The sequence below is a fragment of the Odocoileus virginianus genome, chromosome 29, assembly GCF_023699985.2.
Source record: "Odocoileus virginianus isolate 20LAN1187 ecotype Illinois chromosome 29, Ovbor_1.2, whole genome shotgun sequence".
In the NCBI taxonomy this organism is placed as follows: Eukaryota; Metazoa; Chordata; class Mammalia; order Artiodactyla; family Cervidae; genus Odocoileus; species Odocoileus virginianus.
This window is the reverse complement of record NC_069702.1, coordinates 11623037-11642554: the sequence shown is the minus strand read 5'-3', so window position 1 is coordinate 11642554 and position 19518 is coordinate 11623037. Positions and strand designations below refer to the sequence as shown.

The 19518-nt window shown below is 47.2% G+C and overlaps 1 protein-coding gene across 1 annotated transcript in view; it reads right to left on the bottom strand.

Annotated features, from left to right (window-relative positions):
* Window positions 1-19518, bottom strand: part of SLC2A9 (solute carrier family 2 member 9) — a 204662-nt gene that overhangs the window by 172336 nt on the left and 12808 nt on the right. Inside the window, exon 3 of the mRNA XM_070457990.1 lies at window positions 7226-7386. Within this exon, the coding sequence (XP_070314091.1) occupies window positions 7226-7386 (161 nt within the window). The remainder of the gene's footprint in view (window positions 1-7225; window positions 7387-19518) is intronic.

Here is a 19518-nt window from a genome sequence, read left to right as displayed (position 1 = left end):
TTGCAAATTGGGCTGCACACCTTCTAAGCAAGTGTCTCATATTAATGAATTTCTTCCCAAAATAACCCCCAGCATGACAATGTCCCAGTGAGGAGGGAAAACTTATTTGCAGATAATTCAAACACTGACTCACTAGCGTTCAGAGACGGGGATTTTAATTATTGTGTTTCCATATTTTTCCCAGGGATGAACATGCAACAGAACAAGAGGGACCAGCACCATGCCATTTCTGAGAGCAGAACTCCAGTGCCCCTTGGGACCCCCAACTGCGTACACCTGATTCAGTGCTTTGAGCTTCTCCAGTGATGCAGAATCTTCCCAGAGCAGCCCAGATTGTCAGCTCTTGGCAGCAAGGGGTAACAAGGAGTTTGGAGGCCATGTCCTTGAGAAAAGGTCAAAGGGACTGGGGACATTCAGCCCAGATAAGAGAGGGTTCAGGGAAAGTGTGAGAGCTGCCTTCCACTATTTTACCTTGATGCGCAGGACCACAATCAGGAGATACAGGGACTACAATTTCAGTTTGGATTTGGAAAGTACTTTTCATTAAGCCCTAGTAAAATGGGGGAAATTCTGGAGATGCTGGCTCCTACCACTTACCCTTCCAACAGTTCTTTAGCTGACCAAGCCTATAAACCAAGACGGGATCTAGCTTCTACCATGTCCATCTATTCCTGCTTATCCAGCTTGAATTCCAAGGTCCATCATTTTAAACATTCATACACCCTCCATTCCTTGATCCGCTCACTCTTCTCCTTCATTCTGTGTTGCTGAGATAATGCCAACCCTAGTTAGATCTCAGTCTATCTTGCACATGTATACAAAGTTCATCTTGGCTGGGAAAAAAAAATACATTGAATTATGTTGCCTGGTCTCACTTGAAATTCATGACCACCCAACTCAAGTGGTCTTTAAGCCCCCTACCAACCATTCTAGAGTTTCCTGTTTTGCTCAGTCTCCCGGTCTCCTAGGGGACTATTTCAAGCACCTTCTCTCTCTTTTAATCCCCTTGTCCTGTTCCTCAGCTGATGACCTTGCTTTCTAGTCCACCAAGAAAGCAGAATCAATCCGAAGAGACGGTCCACATGTTCCTTCCATGTCATTCAACCTACCAGCATCTGTGCCCATAAGCTCTGCCTTCCCTCCTGTTTCTATGGATGAAGAGTCTCCACTCTCACCTGAAACCGATCCCTCCAATGACCTACTAGTTCCCCACCCGCTCTGACCTGCTCAAGGTTATAGCTTCAGCAAGTTTCACCCCTTGCTCCTGACTATCCATTTTCCCCTCCTTGCTGGAACATCTCATTAATGTACTGCTGCATCTCCCATCTTGAAACACAAAAAATGCTCCTGATCCTACCTGTTCCTCCATCCACCACACCATTGTCTCTGCTCCCCTTAACGGTAAAACTCCTCAAAAAGATCTTTTAATTAAAAAATAAATTAATTTTAAAATGATATTTTTAAAAAGTGGTCTGCACTCACTGTCTCCAGTTCTTCTTGTTTCTTTCTCTTTTAAACCCACTCCCACGATTGTCTACTCCTTTGTGCCCTTGACATAGCTCTTGCCAAGACAACCAGCCACCTCCGTGTTGCTCAATTCACCACCCAGAGCTCAGGCTGGTCTTCATTCCTTGGCTGTGTTGGACCTGGTTGATCACCATCTCCTTTCCCTCACATTGTAGGTCTCATTCAATGGTAAGACTGCTTCTACCTTGTTGGGTGATCCTTAACATCTTCCCAACCCTCTGAATATTAGAGGGCTCCAGGCTCAGCTCTTGAACCTATTCCCTTGGTCTCTACTTTGCTGTTCAGTGGCTCAGTTGTGTCCAACTCTTTGTGACCCCATGGACTGCAGCACACCACACTCCCCTGTCCTTCACCATCTCCTGGAGTTGGCTCAAACTCATGTCCATGGAGTCCGTGATGCTATCTAATCATCTCATCCTCTGCCACCTGCTTCTCCTTTCACCCCCAATCTTTCCCAGCATCAGGGTCTTTTCTAATGAGTCGGCTCTTCTCATCAGGTGGCCAAAGTACTGGAGCTTCAGCTTCAGCATCAATCCTTCCAATGAATATTCAGGGTTGATTTCCTTTAGGATTGACTGTTTGGATCTCCTTGCAATCCAAGGGACTCTCAAGAGTCTTCTCCAGAACCACAGTTCAAAAGCTTCCATTTTTTGGTGTTCAGCCTTCTTTATGGTCCAGCTCTCACATCCATACATGACTACTGTCTAGCTTTGACTAGACAGACCTTTGTCAGCAAAGTGATGTCTCTGCTCTTTAATATACTGTCTAGGTTTGTCATAGTTTTTCTTCCAAGGATCAAGCGTCTTTTAATTTCATGACTGCAGTCACCATCCACAGTGATTTTGAAGCCCAAGAAAATAAAGTCTGTCACAGTTTCCATTTTTTTCCCCATCTATTTGCTGTGAAGTGATGGGACCGGATGCCATGATCTTATGTACCTCCTATGTAATCTTGTCTTATCTCCTGGCTTTAAGTGTAAACTTTGTACTGACGACATCTAGATTTACATCTGAGTTCTGGCCATTCCGGAGTGCTGGACTCACAAATCTAATTGTGCCCTTGACATCTCCACTGGAAGGGCTAACAGACAATTCAAATGGAGTATACCTGAAACTGAGGTACCAGTCACAGCCCTCAGCTTTGACAACCTGCAGTATCTCTGCACATTGTCAAATGTCCCTAATGGGGTAGAATTGGCTCCTTTTGAAGAGTCTTCACAGTTTGCAAGCTCTCTTAGGGAGGTGAGATTCATTCCAGTATTGTTTCTTCCTTTCCCCCCAAATCCTTTTTTCTCAAGGGTTTCCCTACTGCAAAAAGCAACTGCTCAATATTCTGTAATACCCTAAATAGGAAAAGAACTTGAGAAAGAATAGATATGTGTGTATGTATAACTGAATCACTCTGCTGTATACCTGAAACCAATACAGCATTGTTAATCAGCTCTGCTCCAATAGAAAACTAATTTTTTTAAAAAAAGCAACACAATCCTTGCTCCTTGTGATTGATCAAGACAAAAATGTTAGCATGATTTTTTATTTCTCTCTTGCTTCCCACATAGTCCATGAGCAGGGCTTGTTTTCTCTACTCCCAAACTATTTCCAGAATGCAAACAATTCTCACCGTTTCTGTGTCTAATGACAAACCTGGTGCAAAATGAATCACGTCACCTGACTTATGGCAGGATGTTCCTAACCAGCCTCCCTGAGTCCACTGATAAGAGCAAGCCTTGCAAACTGTGAGTCAGATCACAAAATACTCCAGTCATTTCCCATCTTACTCTGAGTCAAAGCTGGAGTCCCAACCCTTCCCCACAGTGTCTTCCGCCTCTGACCCCAGTGACCCCTCCTGCTTCATTTTCTACTCCTGGACTCAGCCCCAGTCATACTGATCTCCTGTCTTACCTTCAAAGGAACCAAGCCCATTCTTCCCCCAGGACCTTTGCACTTCCTGTCCCCTCTGCCTAGAGAACTGTTACCCCAGGGACTGTGTCAGTTTTGTGCACCACCAAGTGCTTGGTACATAGAAAGCTCTCCATGAATATTTGTTGAGAAAAATAAATGTATGGGTGAATAAAAAGCATGCAGGCAAGAGAAGGATGGTCATTTGGGGGAGTTATGTTGGAAAATGTTCAAGCATTGAGCACTTTCCCTCCATCCTTTCATACACCCAACAAATGTTTGCTACTTGCCTACTGCGTACAAGCTCCAGTGCCATGTGCTGGGGCTCATGTATAGACACGGCTCTTACATTGAGGAGCTCACCTTTCAGGGGAGACAGAAATGTAACTAAATCATTGTAACCCCAAATGCCAAGTGATGTAACAGAGGGAAACATGAAGTACTTTGTGAGCTCAGAGGAGGCCAGCATTGTTTCTAGCAGATGTGTGGTGGGCAGTGGGTTGGAGCTAGAGTAAAGGTTTCTTACAACTTTTAACTGTCACTTCCCAGTTCATGCACATTTAATACCAAGCGGACTATGTCCTTAAAACCAACTGGTGATGCGCAAATCATGTGTACTGGAGAAGCTCTGTGCTTTGGGTTTGCTGACTCCCTCTGTTTGAGACTTTGGCCTCTAGGAGCTACCAGTCACAGCCCTCAGCTTTGACAACCTGCAGTATATCTGCACATTGTCAAATGTCCCTAATGGGGTAGAATTGGCTCCTTTTGAAGAGCCTTGACAGTTTGCAAGCTCTCTTAGGGAGGTGAGGTTCATGCCTGGGGCCTGTATGAGGACTGCTGGAAGAAGTTTGTGGCGGGAATGTTCAGTAGGAACCATATCTGTCTAAGTGGCTTGGGCCACTTCGCCCCCACGTGGGCAGAGGCCACCTGTTCATGAAGCCAACACAGCAAGGAAGAGCTGAGAGGAGAGAACACAGATGCCTTTTCTTACGACATTATAGGAGCTATTGGATTCAACTGAATTACATTTCAGCCACGTGAGCCAACTAACTCCCTCTAAGGCATAAACCAGTCTGATATGGGTTCCTGCCATTTAAAAAGTGACTCGGGGAGTCCTGAGTGACAGAGACTTCTGTGAATCTTATCTCAGTCACCCTCAGAGCTACCTCTCAGGTGGGTCGCTTATCTGAGCTTTACAGACTTGGAAGCGAAGGGGGCACTCGTTGCATCTCCTTGTCCTCGACCGCCTGTTCAAGGCCCTTCCCACAGTCAGAACGACTTGCACAGTGAATTGTCGTGGGCCTGCCTCCTCTGCGGCCCAGAGCACCAACCCCAGGCAGCGGGCGTTGTCTCTCTGTGTGTTGCTAAGTGCAGACACAGTGCCTGGCTCCCCAGAGGTGCTCAAAAGCGTGTGCTGAATGGATGAGCCATGACTTTGCTAGAGAATCTGACTGAGGATCTGATTTCAAAGCCAGAGTGAGTTTCCCTATGGTTTCCCACATGCTTTCTCCACTGCAGAGGGAAGAACTAGATCTAATGATATGGGAAGGAGGCCAATCTGAGTGCAACTGAAGGAATCTATTCACCATTGGCCCCATCAGGCCCCTCAGGAAGAGCTGAGGGTGAAGGGGATGGGATGACAATGATGCAAGGGAACATAAGTTGGATGCTGGGGCAGCCTTACAGTATAAGTGCCCACAGGCAGATATAAGGTAAGTGTGTGTCACCGGCAATAGAGTCTGGGGCTGGAGGCGATTCCATCTACAGGAATACGTGAGAAGACTGCAGCCGTAAACTTAGCAACAGTGCCTTGGAGATCCTGGAAAGGGGTGCCGATTTGAAGGTCAGCTGGTCACTTACTCCTTGTCAAACAGTCAAGGATATCCCCAAACCACTGCCAGCAGGACACTAACTACAATCTCCTGGGCAAGTGGAAAGATCACGGTGCCATGGCTGACATGTATTGGCTCCAGCGTGAACTCAGGCACCGTGTGAGCTGGCTGAGCTTGGACAGATGCTCAGACCTCGCTCATTCCCATTCTCTTTGGATAGAACCCGTGGAGTAGAGAGAATTAAGTAAGACAGTGGGTGTGAGTGCCTGGAACACAGAGGGGCCTCAGAAAACCCTGACTATCCCACACTATCTCCTGTGTGCTGAGTTCCCATAGCTGCTGCCCTGGAAGCGGCCTGGGGGACATGGAGAATGTTGGCACCTGCTCTACCTCACTGGGGTATCGCAGACCTTTATGAGCATCACAAGGATTTCTTTTCAGAATTTCAGAATGACCTCCTGCTCCAGCCTTTGAAAAGTCTGCTCTGAACATCACCAACCCTAATTTGAAGATGTGAGGCCAGGTATAAAGCAGTGGGTAGCACCATTCTTAACAGTGTTTCTTTCTGTAACCCCAAAGCCCAGAGGGATTTCCAGGGGTCTGATCCATCTTTGCACCAATTCAATGCAATATGGAGATTTGTGGACTCCCTGCTATGTTTCCCCATGGGAATTTCCCTCGTGGACTTCCCTTGGGGCTCAGCTGGTAAAGAATCTGCCTGCAATGTGGGAGACCTGGGTTCGATCCCTGGGTCAGGAAGATCCCCTGGAGAAGGAAATGACAATCCACTCCAGTACTCTTGCCTGGAAAATTCCATGGATGGAGGAGCCCGGTGGGTTACACTCCATGTGGTCACGGAGAGTCAGACATGACTGAGTGACTTCACTTTCTTTCTTTCTTTCACTTTATTATGTTTGGGTGACCCCCTGCTATGTCAAGGTGATGATGAGAAAATAATATGGTGGATAATAATAGCTTCTTTTCATTGAGCTAATGGGCCATTCTCCCCCATTAATTTTCTCTAGCCCTTAGAGCATCACCTGCAGGGTAGGAACTCTTTGTCGCTATTGCACAGATGAGAGACCTGAGGTTCAAATGTCAACACAGCCAGGAAGTAGAAGACTCATGATTCAACTTCACATGTCAATGCTCTGAAGACTCTACTCTCTCCACTAAACACCTCAGCATCCCCAGGAAGTTGCTATGAGCAAGGAGACAGAGCAAATGTTTGGGGGAACTTATTGCTATTTCAACCTTACATGAGAGAAGGCTTCACATAGAAAATAAAAGACAAGTGAAACACATGGGTAAAGCAGATCTGATTGGAGAGGTTGATGTTGGGGAATTTCAACATGAAATTGATATTCGTGGCAGCTGTGTTTGTAATGGGAAGAGTTTGACATGGCCTAAATGTATCTCAGTCAGGAGCTGATTAAATAAACTATCATCCACTCATACAATAGAGGACTGTTTAAAAAACTGATTTTTAAAAAGCAGCTCTATAGATATTTCTGTGGAAGAGTCTCTAAGACACTGTGCTGACTCTTGCCCAATTGCTCCCACATCTGGGTCCCTCTCCACTATCCCCTCCCTGCTCTGAGCCCTGGAGCTGGTCCTCCTGAGCCACACCAATGAGACTCCTGGGTTTTCAGGCTTCCGCTTGGGTTTGACCAATGAGAGGCGCCTGTGGCAGACTGGAGGGCCAGCAGACAGAAAATCCAGAGTATTTCTTCCCAGCTCCTCCCTGTTTGGACAGTAGGGTCCTGACTTAGCCTGGTGCCTCCACAGCCTCAGCACCTGCCCCTCACCCCTGGGTTCACTTTTCCTTGGCCTCCGGTACCCTATTTCTGCTCCTTGTCCTTCTGGCATTACAATCTCTTCAGCTGGCTGAGTGGAACCCTGTTGCCTGCTGCAATCCTGCCTCTAATACAGACATAGTATGGACATTGCAGAGGGGCCCCCACTGACCTCCCAAGAAATTTTCCGATCAGCTTCACCAGGAACGTTCCCACGAGTCCACCGATGGCGAATATGGACACGGTCACAGACCAGAGCAGAGTCAGAGTGTCTGAGTCTATGGGATGTCCACGCTTTCTTTCCCATGACTCATTGTAAAAGGCCTTGATGTACTGGAAACAAACAACAAACCATGTTATTCCTCCCAGCTGCTCGAAGCCTATCTGTATATAAACAAAATTACTTTTATGGAACACTGATTTCATACCAGGCATTTCACTAAGCTCTATTTGAGCTCTGTTTCATTGAATCCTTCTAACAAACTTTGTGGATGGACCTTATTTTTACATCCTTTTGTAGGTAGGGAAACTGAGGCTCAGAGAGACAAACTGACTTGTTCAGCTGAGTGGCAAACATGGGAGTTAAACTCAGATCTGACTCTGAACCAAGGGGAACCACACAACAGAATCACCTTGGAAATGTGTTTAAAATGTTCATACCTAAAGAAGGGAAAATATTTGCCATCTTGGGGTGGGTAAAGACTCAAGACACACACAGAAAAAACCACAAAAGAAAAACAAAATGTTCATTTGGATTTCCTCAGACTTAGAGTGTTCTGCTCTTCAGAAGGCATCATGAAAACTGGAAAGACAAGCCACCAACTTAGCTAACAAATTTGCAACCTATGTAAATACAACGGATTTGTAGTCACAATACGTAAAGAGTTCTAACAAATCAATAAGAAGACAACACAAGTAGAAAAGAGTCAAAGACTTGAACAGATTCCAAAACAAATTCAACTGACCAGGAAGCTAATGACATAATGGTCCACATGTTTTGTAACACAGAAATGTAAATTAAACTCACAGTGAGGGCTTCCCTGGTGGCTCAGTGGTAAAGAATCCACCGGCCAATGCAAGAGACATAGTTCGATCCCTGGTCCAGGAAGATGCCATGGAGTAAAAAGCCTATGCGCCACAACTACTGAGACTGCAGAGCCCAGGTGCCACAGCTACTGAAGCCTGCGTGCCCTAGAGCCTGTGCTGGGCAACCAGAGAAGCCACTGCAATGAGACACGCCCCCATCACAATGAAGAATAGCCCTAGCTCAGGGCAAGCAGAGAAAACCCTGCGGGGTAATGAAGACTAAACACAGCCAAAAATAAATTTTAAAAATTATTTAAATAAACCACAATAAGATGCCCACTTCATGCTCACTAGACTCTCCCCCACCCCAACACACACACACTGACTCAGTGGGTTTGGGATGGGGTTAAGTGATTCTGATATACACCAAAGACTGAGGTCATGAACTGAGCTCCCCATGAGAGTTCCATCTCCAAGAAGCACATAGCTCCCCATAGGTACGCCGAAAAGGTCCAGAGACCTCTCTAATAACAGCCAGTGTTATAGCATGGCAGAAAAAAGCATAGGGTCTGGTCACACAGGCCTGGGCTTGAATCCCAGTACCATGATTTGCTAATGATTTAAGCCAGCTGAACCTGGGCTTCTTCATCTGCAAGATGTGAGTGATAACACTGATGTCTCAGGCTGTCATTAGATCACCCAAGAACTCAGAGCAGCACCCAGTACCTGTATGGAGATCACCCAATCCCCAGGGAAATTAAAGATGAACAGGTCTGGTAAGGGTTCGATAGTGACTAGCAGTGTGTACTCTGGTACACTGATGGTGGGAATTTAATTTGTACAGTCATCTTGGAAAACAGTTTGGCATTACCTAGTCAAGTTGAAGATCCTAACCTAGAACCCAGCAAATCCATTTCTAAAAAACTCCTCTTAATTACCAAAGAGGATATTGGAGGTGGAGAGAGGTAAGTTAGGAGTTTGGAATTAACACATACATACTACCCTACATAAAACAGATTAACAACAAGAACCTGCCGTAGAGCACAGGGAACTATTTTTAATATCTTATAATGACCTATAATGGAAAAGAACCTGAAAAAGAATATATCTGTTCTCCCTGCAGAGATTCTGAGCCTGGCTCGCCAGCCCTCCCACCTCTTGGGAGCTGCTCACTATTTTTTCAATGCCTTCTTTTTTTAGCTTCAATCAGACAAACTTGCTGTTGTGTCTAACTCTTGAAACTCTACCAAAACACATAAATAATTCTATTTCATACTCATGAGAACCCAAGTGGTTGACACCCCCGTTTACAGAGGAGGGAGCCAAGAGTAAGGTATTTACCCACATGGCTAGTAAGTGGTGGAGAAGGATTTTTGCAAAGTCTGCCTGGCTTCAGAGCTTGAATACAACCACCCACCTGTGACTCCACATTTCATGATGAAGGTATGAGAGTGAAGCAGCTAAATCCAACAGGACATGTGTTTATTTATTTTAAAACCATCATCACACCATTTTTGTCAAACATCAGACACCTTTATTATTGTTTATTTTTGGCTGCGCTGGGTCTTCGTTGCCGCGTGGGCTTTCCTCTAGCTGTGGCGAAAGGGGGCCACTCTCTAGTTGCGCTGTCCGAGTTTCTCATTGCTGTGGCTTCTCTTGTTGCAAAGCACAGGCTCGAGGGCACGTGGGCTTCTGCAGCTGCGACACATGGGCTCAGTAGTTGTGGCTCACGGGCTCTTGAGCACAGGCTCAATCGTTGTGGCTCACGGGCTTCATTGCTCGGTGGCATGTGGGATCTTCCCGGACTAGGGATTGAACCCATCTCCTGCACTGGCAGGTGGATTCTTTACCACTGAGCCACCAAGGAAAGCCCAGGACATTTACAGGTTTAAAGATCAGTACTGATTAGGTCCTTGTTAGGTTGCCCTGTCAGGCCCCAAAGAGCGTAAGGAGGACACCCCTCAGGAAGCCAAGTATAGGGCGAGAAACAGCATGGTTAGCACTAAGCCAGAGCGATGGAGGGGCCGCAAGAAGGCAGTTGGGCTTCCCTCATAGCTCAGTTGGTAAAGAATCCACCTGCAATGCAGGAGACCCTGGTTCAATTCTTGGGTAGGGAAGATCTGCTGGAGAAGGGATAGGCTACCCACTCCAGTATTCTTGGGCTTTCCTTGTGACCCAGCTGGTAAAGAATCTGCCTGCAATGCGGGAGACCTAGGTTCAATCCCTGGGTTGGCAAGATCCCCTGGAGAAGGAAAAGGCTACCCACTCCAGTATTCTGGCCTAGAGAATTCCATGGACTGTATAGTTCATGGGGTCACAAAGAGTTGGACATGACTGAGTGACTTCCCTTTGTTTCACTTTCACAGGATGCCCCCAGGACTACCAACAGGGTCCAGACCCTCCAGAGAAGATGGAGTGAGTGCCCAGGACTTCTCAGGTCTCTAACCCAATAATCAGGAGTCCTTCTGGCATTGAAGGTCATTCTTGGATATGACTTGGTCCCTACCACAGTCCTGCACGGATTCCAGTGGCTGCACTGGGAAAAGTCTTGCTGATGCCTGCTCTCGACAGCCTTGTCTTCCCACGCCTGCAGCAAGGACCAGCATCCTGAGTTTACATGCAGAAACTAGAAGGATGCTGTTTGGGAGGAAATGTTCTCTTTTCGTTTCCAAGCACTCAGGAGCCTGGTGGGGGAAGAGGCAACTTTCACATCTCCCACTGCTAGGCGCTGCTCTGGGAGTCTCTGCAGACGCTTCTTATTTCAATTTGGGGAAGCTGGAGAACGGATGCATCTGCAGGGGGCCGGAGAAGCCTGGCAGAGTTGCCCCCTGTGGAAACACGTCTCCAACAGTCCCCGAAAGCTGGTTTAAAAGCGACGCCTTTAGCAAGTAAACACTAGTCTTTGGGTGTGAATTCAGCCAAAACCAAGATGAAAGGCAGCCCCAAAGCATATGTGAGAGCAGGAGCCAGGCGATGAGGCTTGTTGAGCTAATTCACTGCATGACTCATTCATCAGGCTAGAGATTCATGGAGTATGTTGGCACGGACTGGTAGTGCCCAGTACAGAGCAGGTGCTGAGATGAGTGTGTGTGTATTAAATTGAGTTTCTGCTACAGGCTGGGCATCATACAATAATCAAAATAGGGAACCCATACATCACATTCTCCACGTGCCATGCACTAGTCTAAAAACTGGAAACACATGAACCCATCCCCTCGGCAACCCTCTGAGACAGGTCCTGTGTTCTGACTTGTCTCCTGGGCAGATGAATCTGAGGTACAGCCACGGGACTTTCCCAAGGTTCCATTATGGTCAGGACTCAAATCTAGGCAGTGGGACTCCAGAGCCCACCTCTTAAACATGGACAACTCTATCCCCATTCTTAGTCTGGAAAACACAAAGATGATCACATTAGTACCCCCAGGTACATGTGGAAAGACTGAACCAGAGGAGAGATGAGGATGTGGCATCAACATTGACTGACTGCTAAGTATGTCTCCATCTGTATTCCCCCTCCTTGGCTCACCTGGAGCCATTCTGTGATGTTTCATCAGAGCTGAAAACTTTGGAGTGAAGTGATGCATCTGAAAGCTGCTCTGAATCCACTGGGACTGCAGAGCCTGCCCGAGATCACAGCATCTACCCTCTTCCTATTCCTGCCTACACTGCCACGTCACACACCTCAGTCCCTTGAATCTGGGGGTGTGTGGTGGGGCGGGGAGGGGTTCATAGGACCATTTCTCACCAAGGATGTGTGAAGAGATGTTAAGAGTTCCTGGACCTTCTCCTCATTCACTCCCTTTTCCGGCAGGCTGGACATTCACAGAGGACCCAGCAGAAGCCTCTGAATCTCTCAGGGATGGGGGAGCCCACTCAGTAGAAGGAGCCTGGGCCCCAGGGTGTCTGCATGGAGCAGTGCACCCCTGCTCACCTGCTCACCTCTGTACTGGGCAACAGGGCTGGGAAATTAACTCTCATTGTGTTCAGCCACCAAGATTTAGGGGCTGTGTGTTACGGCAGCTGGTTTACCCGAGCGCAATCAACCTGACCCCCAAGCCCAGACCATGACAATAACCATGACATGAGGTTTTAAGAAAGAGGGTATTCAGTTCAGTTCAGTCACTAAGTCCTGTCTGACTCTTTGCGACCCCATGGACTGCAGCATGTCAGCCTTCCCTGTCTATCACCAGCTCCTGGAGCTTACTCAAACTCATGTCCATTGAGTACCATCCAACCATCTCATCCTCTGCCGTCCCCTTCTCCTCCCGCCTTCAATCTTTCCCAGCATCAGGGTCTTTTCTAGAGAGTCAGCTTGTTTCATCAGGTGGCCAAAGTATTGGAGTTTTAGCTTCTGCATCAGTCCTTCCAACAAATATTCACTGATTTCCTTTAGGATAGACTGGTTGGATCTCCTTGCAGTCCAAGGGACTCTCAAGAGTCTTCTCCAACACCACAGTTCAAAAGCATCAATTCTTCGGTGCTCAGCTTTTGTATAGTCCAACTTTCTGTATAGTCCAACTCTCACATCCATACATGACTACTGGAAAAACCATAGCTTTGACTAGATGGACTTCTGTTGGCAAAGTAATGTCTCTGCTTTTTAATATGCTGTCTAGGTTGTCATAGCTTTTCTTCCAAGGAGCAAGCATCTTTTAACTTTATGGCCTTAGTCACCATTTGAAGGGATTTTGGAGCCCCAAAAAATAAAGTCTTGCACTGTTTCCATTGTTTCCCCATCTATTTGCCATGACATAATGGGACCGCATGCCAGGATCTTAGTTTTCTGAATGTTGAGTTGTAAACCAGCTCTTTCACTCTCCTCTTTCACTTTCATCAAGAGGCTCTTTAGTTCTTCACTTTCTGCCATAAGGGTGGTATTATCTGTGTATCTGAGGTTATTGATATTTCTCCTGGCAATCTTGATTCCAGCTTGTGCTTCATCCAGACCAGCATTTCACATGATGTACTCTGCATATAAGTTAAACAAGCAGGGTGACAATATATAGCCTTGACGTATTCCTTTCCCGATTTGGAACCAGTCTGTTGTTCCATGTCCAGCTCTAACTGTTGCTTCTTGACCTGCACACAGATTTCTCAGGAGGCAGGTCAGGTGTCTGGTATTCCCATCTCTTTCAGAATTTTCTTAAAATTCTTATTAAAATAGATTGTTGTGATCCACACAGTCAAAGGTTTTGGCATAGTCAATAAAGCAGAAGTAGATGTTTTTCTGGAACTCTTGTGCTTTTTGATGATCCAGCGGATGTTGGCAATTTGGTCTCTGGTTCCTCTGCCTTTTCTAAAACCAGCTTGGACATCTGGAAGTTCATGGTTCACATAATGTTGAAGCCTGGCTTGGAGAATTTTGAGCATTACTTTGCTAGCATGTGAGATGAGTGCAATTGTGCGGTAGTTTGAGCATTCATTGGCATTGCCTTTCTTTGGAATTGGAATGAAAATTGACCTTTTCCAGTCCTCTGGCCACTGCTGAGTTTTCCAAATTTTCTGGCATGTTGAGTGTGGCACTTTCACAGCATCATCTTTCAGGATTTGAAATAGCTCAGCTGGAATTCCATCACCTCCACTAGCTTTGTTTATAGTGATGCTTCCTAAGGCCCACTTGACTTCACATTCCAGGATGTCTGGCTCTAGGTGAGTGATCACACCATCGTGGTTATCTCAGTCAATGAAGATCATTTTTGTATAGATCTTCTGTGTGTTTTTGCCACCTCTGCTTAATAATTTTGTTCTGATAAAATGTGGTCCACTGGAGAAGGGAATGGCAAGCCATTTCAGTATTCTTGCCTTGAGAACCCTATGAACAGTATGAAGAAAGAAAGAGGGAAGATTTAGGCAAAATCATGAAGGGCAGCTAGGTGTGGCGATATGGGCCTTTGACTAGAGATTTCCTTTCATGTTTTGGGGACCTTGTAAGACTTTATTTGAAAGAAGTATTCTGCAATAAAATATAGTTTTAATATTGCCATATTAGCTAATCTCTAGGCTCATTTCGGGCCATCTCATTCATGGAGTCCACCTTTTACTTTTCAATTGGACCTACTTCTAAGAAACCCATTCTTGTGTCTTTTATCTGGACATTCTTCCCTGATAGCTCAGACAGTAAAGAACCTGCCTGCTAATGCAGGAGACATAAGAGATCCCCGATTTCGATCCCTGGGTTGGGAAGATCCGCTAGAGAAGGAAATGGCAACCCGTTCCAGTATCCTTGCCTGGAGAATCCCATGGACAGAGGAGCCTGGTGGGCTAAGGTCTATGGGGTCCCAAAGAGTCAGACACGTCTGAGCAGCTAACGCTTTTTTGCTTTTCTGCTTCCTCCTACCAGAGGCCCAGGTTCCCACCCTGTCTTCTAGAGACAAGTCCTGCAGTCCCTGCCTCCAAAGAGTGCGAGATCTATTGTGGACACAAGAGCCAAATAAACACTCACTTACAACATGGAGCGGAAAGACCTGTGGCATCAGGAAGCCGAGAAGGGCTACAGCCACTCAGCCAGGTCACTCAGATCAAGGGATGCAAGAAGAAGGAGAGCGGGGGCTGGGGTTAGATGACTGTAGACGGCAGTTCTCAAAGGTGGAGAAGCTGATGGCCTAGGTGATGACACGGGAACCTTGTAAATGACTCGGTGGAGTGGGAAGGTGGCCCGGCAACTGGGGACAGATTGGAGAGCTAGGCAGACGTGGTCGGAAGTTGACTGCCAGCCCAAGGGGTCCACGCTTCATCCAGCGGGTGTTGAAGAGCAGTTGAAGGATTTGAACTTGGAGCTGAGATCCTCACTTGTGTTTCAGAACATTCACTGTAGGCATGGTGTGAGACTCAGAAGGTTTAGCCTGGAGGCGGCTGGACCAGTCACGAGGCTCCTGAACTGTTAAGAGATGATGAGTCTAATAGGAACATTTTATGAACTCACTGAGGAATATTTATATCATGACTAGCACTGACTAGAGCCCAAACTGCAAAGAAATAAATAGAGGTCACAGGGTTAAAGGAACGGAGACTCAACAAAGAGCCGAGAAGTCCTGGGTTCGGACTCACTCATGCTGTTCAGTCCCGTGTGACCTCCAGCGCGTGGCTCTGTCTCTGAGGGCTGGGTTCTCAGTGGTTAAAGGCCCTGGAATCCATTTCATCCAGCTCTCAGCTTGGCCACTTTTCTGCTGGGTGATCTTGAGCAAAGTCACTCAACCTCTCTGTGCCTTTGGCCCCTCATCTATGAAATCATTTTCCTCCCTAAAGAGTTACCATGAGGATTTAATGTGAAGATGAACATAAAGGGCAGTGCTGGGTCCACAAGAATTACAAAATTAAAAAAAAAATCAGAAGTTGGGGTGACTGGCGGGGGTTGGGGGTGTTGACATCATTGCTTCTGCCTTGTGAAAGAAGGGTTCTAGACTTGTTTACTTCTCAGGTCTATGAAGCCATGAATAATTTACCACTATCTCCCCAGCCAGCAACACACGGGCCAAGCTTTGGCAACTCATTGAACCAAGCAATGCCCAGCTGCAGGAACTGCCATAGAACACCTCCAAAGGACGACAGGAAACTGCCAGACAATGGGAGGCAAATTACCTTGTCGCCTGTTTTACGATATTAATGTTCCTGCCTGATTCATAGAGCTTGTCAGGAATCCATGTCAAATTTTTCTCGGGAGGGCTATGAAAATCCTCATACATAGAACCCTTGTGTGGATGGGCCAGAGCACACACACCATTGCATCACAGAGCCAGTCATGCTAGTTGCCTCCTCGGGGGTTTGCAGAGACTGTCCCACACCACTGAACATGCCGGCACCTGGAGGGAAAACAGCACAGAACTTTACAAACCAGGCTCTTCGAAGGGAGGACCACGCAAGGCAAAACTGTCAGCTCAGCAGCGCCACCTGGTGCCCGCTAAGCAGCACAACTAAGACAGCATGCTCAGTTGCTAATTGGTTCACAATTCCTTGTGACCCCATGGACTCTAGCCCACCAGGCTCCTCTGTCCATGGGATTTTTCCAGGCAAGAATACTGGAGTGGGTTGCCATTTCCTTCTCCAGGGAATCTTCCCAGCCCAGGGATTGAACTGTCGTCTCCTGTGTCTCCTGCATTGGCAGGCGGATATTTTCTGCCGCCTGTGCAGAAAAAGTGACCATGTCTGGCCTGAGACTTCTAACCTTTGAAAGGCCTGCTTGCTAGGTGAGTCCTGGGCTGGCCTTGGGGAACTTGGACTTGGGGAGGGAACACACCATTCCCAGAAGTGAGAAGAAGGGCTCCTGGGACCTAAAGTTTGCCAACAGTGTGGCCTGTGCTTCTTTTCTGGGAGTCAGGAATTGTGTACGCGTCTCAAGGAGGTGACTCTGTGACTGACCTCTGATAAAGGCCATGAATCCTAGTCTCTGATGAGCTTCCCTGAAGGAAGACTGCTCACAGAGGCGTCATAGCTTGCTGCTGGGGAAATTAAGGGCATCTGGCCCGCCTCCATGGGAGACGACCCTGGTCTCCTCTGCACTTCACCCCCAGGCACCTAACTCCTTGGTCGATTTCACTCTGCATCCTTTTGCTGTAATAAATCAATCATGAATAAGCCTCGTGGTGAGTCTTATGGGCCCTTCTAGCAAATGATGAAGACTAAGGTGGCCTTGGGTACCCCAACCCACCTCCCAGGTCCTTAGGAAAGCATCCAGCTCCCTCTTGACTTAATATTCAGTTTGCAGCTCTGGGGTGTCTTCTTTTCTTCCTACTGTGAGATTCTCTTGGAGGAGTCTGGGTAACTGAGGGGTGAGGGAGAGGCCTCTGTACTTCTAGACATCTGAGAAGATTTCGCCCACTCAGCCGGCTTTCAGAACGAACACTGAAGGCGATGAAAGGGGACGCAGTAATTGCAAGCGATCATCGGAGAGGAAGGCTTCCAGAGTTTTCTGGGTTCCTCCCTCAACTACCTTTGTAATGAGGAAGGTGGCCCAACCCTTGGGTTTAATTATATAGAGCACAAAGAAAGAAAGTTTCATTTTCTATGTGGCCCAAGGCAGTAGCTGAGAGAAGCATATGTGCTTCCAAATATCCCTCTTATTAAAAAAAAAAAAATTGATCTGGAGTCTCTCTGCTGCTGGAACATTCTTTTGAGGGATCGTATAGCTGTGTTTAGGGCTTCCCTGGTGGTTCAGATGGTAAAGAATCTGCCTGCAATGCAGGAGACCCAGGTTTGATCCCTGGGTCAGGAAGATCCCCTGAAGAAGGGAATGGCTACCCACTCCAGTATTCTTGCCTGGGAAATTCCATGGACAGAGGAGCTGGGAGGCTACAGTCCATGGGGTCAGAAAAGAGTCCAACATGAATGAGTGACTGACGCGCGCACACACACAGCTGTGTTTGCAGGAGGACAGTGCATTTATGTAGACCTTCACTCAGATAACATTTCCTGCTCCTCTCTCTATGCCCTCTGGTAGGCTGGAGTGAAAAGGGTGAGTTCTTTCATTACTGTTCAGATTGCTTATGGCTGCTGAAAATCAGTCTTGAAGCAGTAGGGGATCTCAAAGGACATCCTGATTCAACCCAAGTGTGGGGTGATGGCTTTGAGCACCAATTACAGAATAACTTATTTGTAGAACAACCCAGGTTTGCAGGCATAACAATCCTGCAAGAAGGATTGGGTGGGGATACGTGGTCCCTAGCATGACGTCTAGAGTTAGTGCTCAATAAATCTCAGTGTTTTTCTCCTGCAGGGCAGAAAAAGAATGTTTTCAGTTTTATCTGCCTGGGTTTGTTCACACCAGTCATGCCATCCGATCTCCTCCATCCTGACTCCCTGCCTTGCTGGGCTGGCTGTCACTGGGCTCCCTCTGTCTGGCTACAGCAGCCAGGGCGCCCCCCCCTCCAGGGCGCCCACCCCTTGAAGCAGAGCTGCTCTGAGCTGGGAATATGGTCCTTTTCCCATTAGGCTCAACAAAGGCATTTCCCCCCAGAGGAGCTTTACGAAATGGAAAGATTTTGACTCAAAGAGGCAGGCATCTGAGCTCCCATAATCTGGGGACCCCAGAAGTAGGCAGGAGTGGCACCCACAGTTTGGAATAGTCAAACATCAACACCCCAGGCCTGGAAAGGCCCCCTCCTCCTGCCAGCCAGCAGTTCTGCTGGCTCTGATTAAAAGCAAACAATGACTCAGAGATCTCAGTTTAAACAGTGCAGCAGCATCTTGTACTGGAGAAAAATCGAGAGCAATCTAAGAGGCCCACATTGGGAAGGTGGAGCAGCCATGGGGGGCAGCAATACATAGCTGTTAGCAATCCTGGCGATGGGGAGTACTCAGTAACATGGAAAAAATGCGTACAAAATAAATATTGAGCTCCCAAAGAGGATATAAAATGCATATGTGGCTGATCTCTGGGGAAATAAGAAAAGAGAGGTTTAGACAAAGCCTTAAAAGTGGCCTCTGGGTGGGGCTGAGATTGTGACTCCCCATTGGCTGAGTAGCCTTGAGTCAGTTACCCCATCTCTCTCCCCACCCCCCCAGGCTCCCTGTTTTGTAAAATGAGATTACTGTCACAATATCTAGGGCTTCCCAGGTGATGCTAGTGGTGAAGAACCCCTGTGCCAAAGCAGGAGACATAAAAGATGCGGGTTCCACCCTTGGGTCTGGAAGATCCCCTGGAGGAGGGCATGGCAAGCCACTCCAGAATTCTTGCCTGGGGAATCCCGTGGACAGAGGAGCCTGGTGGGTTACAGTCCATGGGGTCACAAAGTGTCGGACATGAAAGAAGCAACTTAGCATGCATGCACGCATGTCACAAAACCTGCCATGAGAGTTGATATCCAAATGAGAGATTCAGTTCCTGCTTCATGCAAGAGGAATCATAGCAATAATTTTATGGGTGAATGATTAAAGTTGTGCTGTTTGTTTTTGCTAATAGCAGCCTGTTTTGCTTGCATAACTAGTGAGACATGATGAGACAAAAGGAAAAGAGAAAAAAGGAGAAAGCAAGAATGAGATTCCCAAATCAGAGGAAATGCTGGTCCACGATGAAATTAATCAGACGACTATCTCATCAAATTAATGGCCAGTTGTTTCTGAAATAATAAGATGTGCTGGTTTCTCCTGTAATCTTAGTCTTCTCCCACCAAGAGGTGGAGCCCCGCTCCCCGCCGCCTCCACTGGTCCCGATCCACCCAGATGTCTGTAACAAGCTCTACACTCATCAGCCCTCCTATTTAATCATTTTCCTTGTTAAAGACCTCAGACCACAGAGAGGCATCCCACGATGTGCCCTGCTTTTCTGAGAGCATGGGGGCTTCCAGAACAGCTGCTTTAAAACAACAGCCCGGGGTGGGATTAATTGAAAGGACCACAACTCGCTTCTGCCTTTCTGTCTGCTGGCTCATTGGCATTTTTGCCTGGGCCGGCATCTAACATCTGCCACTAATTGGGATGGCTCTGCTCTTGGAGAGAGAGGTGATG